We start from the raw sequence: 10,112 nt of genomic DNA, 5'->3' as shown, positions 1-10,112 counted from the left end.
CTCTACTAATAATGAAGCTGTGAGTTTAACTGTATGTTACTATGGTTACAGTTGTTTATAGGACGGTGATTAAACTGACCGGAACTAAATGAGGTATATGCGGTTTTAAGGCGCACCTTCCATCCAATCAGAATCGAGCATTCGGACAGACCGTGGTATAACACTGGAGGAAGTGAGTGCGTGTGGAGGAGAATATTGCACTTACAGACTCTTTCTGTGGCAGCATCTTGCTGGTTTCTGATTGGTCAGGAGCACTGGGAACAGTGACGGCCACAGGGGCACGAGCTCTGCTCAGGGTGCCGATACATGCCGTCTTCACACCGGGAACTGAAACAGACAGGCAGAATAAAAGAAGATTGTGATGGCACATGGCCTGAGGTGCAGGTATCAGCTGGTGATGAGATCAGTGTCTGTAGCTATCCTCAATGTGTACGTGTGGGCAGACCTGGTGGGGGCATGAGCACGGTGCAGGGCAGGGCAGAGCTGGGTGTGCTGTGAGTTGACACAGTGACAGTGGGCACGGTGAAGCTCTTCATGGGGTGTGTGGGGTGGACGTGGGCTGTGGGAGGTTTATAGCAGTGTGGCTCGTCCTCTTTAATCAGCACCTCTGTGTGCTGCAGGTCAGCTGTGCTGGGGGCGACTGGCAGCTCGGGGGCAGGCGGCTGAGTCCTTACAGATTCTAAACACACAGGGGCGATTTACAGTACAGTACACTGACTGGTCCTGATGCATGTTGTTAGGGTGAGTGTGAGCAACAAAATGTACCATACAGGGCGTCCTAAAAGTCTCCATACAGTGAGGAAATTAACACTTTTTAGCAAAACGTCCTCCAAAATTTTTTATACTTAGTTTATATATATATATATATATATATATATATATATATATATATATATATATATATATATATATATATATATATATACACACACACACACACACACACACACACACACACACGGTCAAAAGTTTGTGGACACTCGACTGAAATGTTTCTCATGATCTTAAAAAGCTTTTGATCTGAAGGTGTGTGATTAAATGTTTTAAATCGGTGTTGTAGACGAAAATATCATCGTGCCGACGTGTTCGTTTCTTTCATTAGAAAACTATCATTTTATTTACAGAGAATATTTTTTTTTAAACGGACGACTCTGAGTGAAATAAGCCGATAAGAGTCCGGTGTCGGTGTGAACTCCTTTAATACTGTTTAAAAAGCATCTCGGGAAATTCCTCAAGAAATCGGTCGAGAAAACGCCAAGAATACGTTTCTGGAAATTCTACTCAAAAAGGGCGTCTACTTTCAAGATCATAAAATACTAAATTATTCTGATCTATTTTGTATTTTTTATCACAGTATATTTCCCATAGTTCCATTTGTGTTCCTCCAGAGTTTTGATGACTTTATTATTATTATTATTATTATTATTATTATTATTATTGCGATGGACTTTAACAGGAAACGTGGCAAGCGCGTCACACACGACACGACACTGCTGCTGCAACTACATTTTACTAAAAAGTACTTTGCTAAAATTTTCCCTATTTATGGAGACTTTTGGGACACCCTGTAGAATTATGGAACTACTTTCTAAAACTAGTGAGTATGTGAACAGATCACAGTGGAGAAACAGTTTAAACACGGAAACCATCGGCTGACCAAAAGAGCCTTTTCATTCATTATTATACACACACACACACACACACACACACACACACACACAGGTATTGATACCAATTACAAACCAGCGTCACACTGGCAGTTTAATTTATCAGAACGGGGTCTACACTAGAACCCTTTTAAGTAGCTAAGAACTCTTAACTATGTGACCACACAGTCCCCTCCGAAAGGCCGATTCGTTTGTTTGTACTGTAGACCAAACGCATTTCAGTTTGAGATCTAAAGATGGATATGAGACGAGAGTTTATCATTTCAGCTTTCATTTCATAGTATTTACATCTAGACATGTTAAACAACATAAAACCTTTTGTATCAGACCACACGATTTTTTGGTGAGCAAAAGTATGGGAACAGATAAGTTTTAAAGTATATAACACTTAATATTTGGTTGCGTACCCCCAAACCCCCCCCCCCCCCCCCATTTCTTTTTCGGGACATTCCAAATTGTTGTATTGGCTATGTATATGCCCTATGTCCACTGGCTCTGATAGATCTTCCCTCTTTTCTCAGCTTCAAAATGGCTTGATTTTCTCTCATATACAACTCTTTGGTCTCTGGTTTATTCTTTTTAACAACAAATGAACCTAGGGCTCAAACCAAGAGTAGACCTTTAGAGCTATTCATTCTTTAAGCAATCAATTTAACAGGACACACCTGAGCAGCAAGAAACACCTATCAGTCACATATTACAACGTTTTTATCACCTGAAAACATGGGTGTGTTCAAACATAAGGTGCCATGTTCTGAGATGTTTAACACGTCTAGATGTAAACATGACGAAACAAAAGCTGATCTGTCAGCTCATTCATTCGTCTTTTGATCTCAAACCCAAATGTCTTCAATGTATAAGTGAAAACAATAGAATTGGCCTTGCTGTTGTTGTACTTTGGGAGGGTATGTACCTGCGAATTCCTCTTACACGACCTCAACACACGTGTCTCACCTGAAGAAGAAGGTCTGTCTAAATAAGGGCCAGAGGAAGAGGGCGTAGCAGGAGCTCTCAGGCTGATCTGGTGATGGAGGTAACCACGCGGTGGAGGGTGATAGTGATGATGGTGGTGATGATGAAGGTGGTCAAGAGAGTGGATGGGATGTGCGCTAATGACAGCTGAGAACGTGCAAGGCAAATGATGCGTGTCAACGAACACAAGTAAACACAAGCTGGAACATGCAATGAGAAACTTCACACTCTGGTTAGATGAAAGAAAAATCAATGACTGACTTTCCCAAAACATCCTTGAAACGCAAAGGGCGAGCTCTCGCAGCAGCACCGGACCTTCAGTTTATTCAGTTCAGGTTTGTAATAGAACAGATTTCTCTGAGCTTACGTTGTGGAGGCTGTGAGTCGAAGGGCATCATTATTTTGGGTCTCATTCCCCTTCTTCCTGCTAGTGTAGACACGCTTTCCTCGACCTCATGACCTGTAAACACACCGACAAAGCACTGCTCATACACAACCTCCACAAACAAACAATTTATACCTACGACCTGTCATGCACGATTAATTAATAATATCCTAATGTTCTTCTTCAGGGTGGCAAGCTTTCATACATGCAGTAACTTTCGAAACTACTGGAATGTCAAGGCTGATTCATTTGTTTTTTGCTTTAGACTGAAAACATTTGGATTTGAGATAAAAAGATGATCATGAGAAGAGAGTTCAATGATCATTTCAGCTTTTATTTCCTGGTATTTATATGTAGATGTGTTAACATAGAACATAGCACAGTTTGCATCAGACCACCCAATTTTTAGACAAGCAAAAATACTAGCGCATGTGACTGATAGGTATCTTGTTACCCAGGTGTGTCCTGTTAGATTTAAACAATAAATAGTTCTGAACATCTACTATTGGTTTTAGCCTTCAGTTTCACGTGTGAAGACATCACATTTTCTGTGAAAAAGGACAAACCAACATGAAGATCAGAGAGCTATCTATGGGAGAAAAGCAAGCCATTTTGAAGCTGAGAAAAGAGAGGAAATCAATCAGAGGCATTGCAGAGACACTGAGCACAGCCAATACAATAACTTGAAATGTCCTGATAAAGAAAGAAACCACTAGTGTACTGAACAACAGACACCGAATGGGTCGTCCAAGGAAAACAACAACACCTGATGACAGAAACTTTGTGAGAGCTGTGGAGAAAAACCCAAAAACAACAGTCAGTTACATCACCAACAACCTCCACAGGGCAGGGGTGAAGTTATCACGATCCAGAAGAGCAGAGATACAGAGGCCAAACCACTCATCAGCAGTAAGAATCAGAAAGCCAGACCTTAATCCAATTGAGCAGCAACTGAAAGAGTCTGTGGTAAAAGCCTGGAAAAGCATCTCAAAAAAAGAAACCAATCATTTTGGTCAAAGAGTCGCAGGCTTGATGTAGTTATTCCAAGCAAAGGATATGCAACCAAATACTAAGTGTTATTTATTTTAAGATTCATCTGTCCCTATACTTTTCCTCGCCTTAAAATGTTGTGGTCTAATACGAAAGGTTCTACGTTTTATGTTGTTTACCACGTCGCTGTAAATACCAGGAAATAAAAGCTGAAGTCCTAAACTCTCGTTTCATATCCATCTTTTGATCTCAAACCCAAATGTCTTTGGTGTACCTCTAGCACAATCAAACGAATCGGCCTCGCCGTTCCAGTAGTCTCAGAGGGGACTGTAGTGAAGCGTTGACAGGGTTGAATCCGTCTCCATCAAGCCTAGCTCTTTTTATTACTAACGTATACAAAATGTATATTTTGTATATGTTGTATACGTTGTATATTTGGTATACACTTGTATTCTATCGTCTCACACCACTGAGGCTCGCCAATTCACAGGTCGGAGTGAAGCGAAACGTAATCGCTACCGGACACAAACGTGTCTCATGTCCCGTTGACTTTCACCTTTAGTGACTTGGGTGTTCTCAACCAGGAGAATTTTTTTTCCCCACGTTCAGTCTGCTTTAGCTGAAAAACGAGGGACGCGTATTTCTCTGACGAGGGTTAGAAATAAAACTGTAGATGTTGGCACCTCTGCCAGCGTGAACTGAAACAGCTATGTAGTTCAGGTACGCTACATCAGCAGTAATTTGCAGGTCTGCCACAGTTGTGAAGAGCTAAGATTGATCTTCAGAGACACACAGTTCAGTTCATTTTAAAACCATTCATGGGGAAGAAGTTCCTCTAACCCTAACCAACCATTTAGAGCAAGATGAACTGTGTAAGCATTTACGGCATTATAATATATTGTACGCGATACCTCGGTACGTGTTTGGTCTTTGGTGTGCAGCCTCGCCACTGGACGCCTCGTGTGTGCTGCGGGGGATGGGCGTCTCCGTCATCACCACGTTGGGCTCAGGTGATTTGTCGATAGACTTCATCTCCAGCCGCTCGTGATGGATCCACAAGTCCGGAGGTTTCAGGTCTTTAGAGGTGCTTTTATACTTGTGAGAGGCATTACTGGACTTACTGGCAGCTCGCTTCCTACAGAGGAGCAGGAAACAGCCGATCATAGAATTATTTACATAACGTTTACACAGAAGTATACTGTATATCTCACGACTATGTGTGGAGAAGAGGGGTGTAAATGCTTACTTTTTCTGATGGGAGTTGGAGTGGCGTGTACACAGGACTGCACCCACTACCACGGTGATGATGGTGAACGCTCCCACAGAAACGATGATGATGATCACCAGGATATGATTCTCCTGACTGCCTGTGATTCCTGGCTTATCTGGGGGGGTGTATGTGAATGAAAGGAAATAGTGAGTGTGTGTGTGTGTGTGTGCGCGAGAGTGTGAGCGAGAGAGAAAAGTACGTAAAAGCGTTGTATATTTACCTAAAGAGGATCCAAACCCATGGTCTGGCATTGGAGAACGTCCACCTGGCTTCCCCTGAAAGCCTACTGACGACAAGGTTATAGAGTTAGGAGCAAACCGTGTGTGTACATTCTTCCAAGAGCAGAAAGAAAGAGAAATAGACAGACATACAAAAGAAAACAGTTACCTTGGTCACTTGACATTTTGTCGGAGGGCTCAGCTGCAAGAAGAACACAAAAGCCAGAGAGAAGAGGTGAGGAAAGTGTAGTTATGACTCAGGAGAGGGTAATGCATACGGACAGACCTACGACGTCTGACATTTTTAAATCCAGAACATGAATTTTCTGCCAGCGTTTTCATTTCCAATCGTCAAGAACCATTCCAGGATATTTTAATCAGCTATACGTGGCTCTCAGGTCGGTCTTATTATACCTTTGGGTGTGCGGAAGTGCACTGTATCAGAGAGAGGCCCCATGCCTTTCGAGTTGCGTGCCTGGATCTTAAAGTAATACGTGGTGTCTAGCGTGAGCTCCTGGATCTGGTGGGTCAGTCTGTTCCCCATCACTGGCTCCACAACCCAGTCATGTACCTCCGCATTCATATCCGTACTGTAGTAAATTATGTAGCCTGGAGTAAGAGGTGGAGGACGGAATCGAGATCAAAATCGAAAACCAAGAAGAGCAAATAAAATATCCTCAATAAGGAAATAAGTTGGTGGTGTGTCAGTGTTAAAAGCCATGTTGAGCTACCTGTGATTTTGCCATTGGCCTCTGATGGTGGCTGCCAGTTGATGTTGACGGTGCGCGGACGACCCTCTTTACTCACCACTGTGACATCTTTAGGGGCGGATGTGGGAACTGAGGAGATAAAAATCTGTAACTCTGAGGCCCGGCTTTGTCTTCACAGGTTATTCATTATTCATGGTGATAATATTAACAGGTTTGTTTTTTTGTTTAGTTTATTTATTTATTTATTTTTACAATGAGATTGGCGTGGCAGCCTGGGAAAACCCTTTTGGTCAAATTTTGATTTGCTTTTCTACTAGTTCTGGAGCCTAGAGTTCTTCCTGAAGTAAAATATGCTTCTCTTTTGCATGTATCTCAACCAGAACCATATATCATCTCAACCAGAACCATCTATAATCTCAACCAGAACCATATATCTCAACCAGAACCATGTATCATCTCAATCAGAATCATGTATCATCTCAACCAGAACCATGTATCATCTCAATCAGAACCATGTATCATCTCAACCAGAACCATACATCATCTCAACCAGAACCATGTATCATCTCAACCAGAACCATATATCATCTCAACCAGAACCATACATCATCTCAACCAGAACCATGTATCATCTCAACCAGAACCATATATCATCTCAACCAGAACCATACATCATCTCAACCAGAACCATGTATCATCTCAACCAGAACCATATATCATCTCAACCAGAACCATGTATCATCTCAACCAGAACCATATATCATCTCAACCAGAACCATACATCATCTCAACCAGAACCATGTATCATCTCAACCAGAACCATGTATCATCTCAATCAGAACCATGTATCATCTCAACCAGAACCATATATCATCTCAACCAGAACCATGTATCTCAACCAGAAACATATATCATCTCAACCAGAAACATATCATCTCAACCAGAACCATGTATCTTATCCACTTTCTGCATTAGTGAAAAGGGAGAAGGAGATTCCAATCCAATTCCAACTTAAAGACACCTCACCTACCTCTATATTTATAACTTAATCCACCTATGCGACACAATAACGTCCAAATTTTAAACAATCATACTTTAACAATGGGGAAATGGGTGATTTTTATTTTGATTATCTTGAGTAATCCAAATTAAACTCTGACTCATCACATGAGGTCAAAATTACTTACGGCATATTTTGTCTATTCTTAAACTGATGTGGAAATAATCGCTGATTAACTCAGTCAGTTTTGTTGAATACATTTCTTGTTATAGAGGTCATTTTATTATGTAAATGTAAACATTTTAAACGTATGCGGTCATGTTTACACGGTGTGTAAGCGCTCTTCTCGGTACACGAGCATCAGGGACATTTTGACAACCAGTATCTAATTAGAAACTGAACTGATTAGAATTATGTCCATAATCCAGCAATGACTTAATCAAATTGTGAAAGGAACTGTGTGATCTTCGTAGGCAGACAGCCAAGGAGAGGTTAGTATCTCAAATTAAAAACGTTTCCACAGTTTTTTGGTGAAACACATTTCATTACTGGCAGAAATCTTACTCTTTTTTTTTTTACAGTTTATTTTTGGCTGTTTTCCAGAATTTAGTTGCTGTGAGATTTCCCCAGACCTCATTTAGAGGGAAAAATCACTTGATTTGTATAAATGTACGCTGTCTGTGATAAACAGAGTGAGTGAGACTATATCCGGCAGGTTGCTATTCGACAGATGCGCGAGTCCGAGCGGAAGTTCTTACGGGTCTCCAAGGTGGTGCCATGAGCAGTCATACTCCACGTGCTGCTGCGCCGACCCTTGGTCACCATGACTGAGAACTCGTACAGCGTGTTGGGCTTCAGGGTCGTGACTGTGTATGTTAGAGTGGTGGTGTTTGCAACCTGTACACACAACCAGAATACACGATAAGCAAACAAGATCCTAGGTTATTATATTAAGACATACACTGCAAAAAAAGGAATTTCAAGAAAGTAAAAAAAACAAAAAACAAAAACAAATTTATTTCTGGGGAAATAAATCTTATATTTTGTGTAAAAGGAAAAATAATCTAGTCAAGCATTTTTAGCATGAGAAAAGTAATCTCATATTAAGAAAATATATCTAACTTTGGTTTAATAAGATATTCCAGCAAACATTAAGCTAGATTTAACCAGTAACACACTATAACAATGGTTTGCATAATATTCCAGCAGAGGAACAAGATGATCGCCCTTATTTTAAGACTAAGACCACTCGCACACTTCAGTTTTTCAATGAAGCAGCTCTGTGTCATGATTATGCTGAAATCCACACATTACCCATCAGCCCCAGCATGTCACGTGACCATGTCACATGTCGTACTGATCACTCACACCTGTTCTGTGTTACCCCCTAATAAGCACCCCTATAGAAGTTCTAGTTTTTCAGCATCTAATTGTCAAGCTTTAGTTGTTGTCATGTGTCTTACAGTCGCTCTCATAGTCCGCATGTTTTTACCTTGTGTCCACTGTTAAGTTTATGTCCATTGTTTCATGTTTTCACAGTTTTGGTTGTTTGTTTTGCACTGTCACAAACTATTCAGTAAAAATCTGCGCTTGTACCTGTTGCCTTCTATAATCTGTGTCAATAAAAATGCTAAAAATAATACTTCTGGTGCCTTAATTTAATACAAACATTATTATTATTATTATTATTATTATTATTATGCTGTTTGAAGAAATTGTCTTATTGTATGTTTTTTTTCTCCTTCTAATGATGAATCTTAGATTAAGTGATAAATTCTCATTCAGCTCAATCAAGAGACCAAAATACTCATTTTAAGTACGTCTGTCTTGAATAACTGAGTTTTCATTGCTTGTAATAAGCACGACTCGCTAAAATGTTGGCATTTGTGTCTAGTTTTAAGATCCTAAGATTTTAGTGACTCGATATTTATGCTATTTTCAAGAATTCTTACAAAGTCAGTTTTGCCTACCCCACTGGCAGATTTTGTTTGCTTGATTTTAGTACACTTTATCTAGATTGAAGCGTGTCTAGCTTGCTTCAAGAAAGGAATTTTTTTCAGTGTAGTAAAATGTCGAAACATACTTAGGCAAGCCCCAGACTTGCCAAGCTGCCACCGTTGGGCCCTTGAGCAAGGCCCTTAACCCTCTCTGCTCCAGGGGGCGCTGTATCATGGCTGACCCTGTACTCTGACCCCAACTTCATGACATGCTAGGGTATGCGAAGAAAAGTATTTCACTGTGCATATGTATATGTGACTAATAAAGGCTTCTTCTTCTTCTTCTTATCTAACATGTTCACTATCATGACTGTATTCAAATACACAGCTCAATGTTTTTATGATTTAAATGCAATTTGAAGACTTGCCCACTTGGAGGCACTGTAAGCCTTGGAAAAATACAACTGGTGGAAAGTGGTGCCATTATGAGTAAGTACAACAAATTTATGATTTCAATGGCTTTCACATAAGAGTTTTATTGATTTTTATACACCACTGCCAATAACCACAATAAAGTTTTCCTTTCCTGTGTGTCTGTATTGTAGTACCTTAAATTTGGTATTGGCTGGTATGTTGGTCTTCCAGCGAACTGTGTAATATCTGGAGTCGGTGATCTTCTGGTTCTTGGACAGCGAGTTATCAGCCCAGGAGACTTTGATGGCATCGTGGCTGATGACGGAGGCCTGCACGCCCACTGGGGGAAGCATGGGGGAAGGCTCGGGCGCTGGGGTGTGAGGGGTATGATGATACATTTTAAATAAATCAATATCTGGCTCTATGGGACCTGGCAGCAGCAAATATGGTATTCAAGCGCAAAAAAAAATACCAAAACAAAAAAACACCATGAAACAAGCAATGGATTATAAAAAAGCATCAGCAACATAATGATGGAAGAAGCAGGAG

At 40.6% G+C, this 10,112-nt stretch overlaps 1 protein-coding gene across 9 annotated transcripts in view; it reads right to left on the bottom strand.

The window, feature by feature from the left end:
* The window catches only part of LOC108275206 (neogenin), a 136,729-nt gene that overhangs the window by 3,040 nt on the left and 123,577 nt on the right, over positions 1-10,112 (bottom strand). For 3 of the 9 annotated variants that reach the window (XM_017485845.3, XM_017485850.3, XM_017485848.3), the window contains exons 17-28: positions 9,758-9,993; positions 7,971-8,109; positions 6,234-6,341; positions 5,917-6,111; positions 5,672-5,704; positions 5,505-5,570; positions 5,261-5,399; positions 4,926-5,149; positions 3,007-3,099; positions 2,622-2,786; positions 446-679; positions 206-327 (exon numbers count right to left, since the gene is read on the bottom strand). In XM_017485845.3, coding sequence (XP_017341334.1) covers positions 206-327; positions 446-679; positions 2,622-2,786; positions 3,007-3,099; positions 4,926-5,149; positions 5,261-5,399; positions 5,505-5,570; positions 5,672-5,704; positions 5,917-6,111; positions 6,234-6,341; positions 7,971-8,109; positions 9,758-9,993 — 1,754 coding nt within the window. Of the gene's footprint in view, positions 1-205; positions 328-445; positions 680-2,621; positions 2,787-3,006; positions 3,100-4,925; positions 5,150-5,256; positions 5,400-5,504; positions 5,571-5,671; positions 5,705-5,916; positions 6,112-6,233; positions 6,342-7,970; positions 8,110-9,757; positions 9,994-10,112 lie in introns of those variants that run through there. The other 6 variants (XM_017485847.3, XM_017485851.3, XM_017485846.3 and 3 more) reach the window with 5 other exon arrangements.

Source organism: Ictalurus punctatus, chromosome 14 (assembly GCF_001660625.3).
Source record: "Ictalurus punctatus breed USDA103 chromosome 14, Coco_2.0, whole genome shotgun sequence".
NCBI lineage: Eukaryota > Metazoa > Chordata > Actinopteri > Siluriformes > Ictaluridae > Ictalurus > Ictalurus punctatus.
The sequence above is the reverse complement of the archived record's forward strand: the minus strand, read 5'-3'. Positions and strand labels throughout refer to the sequence as shown.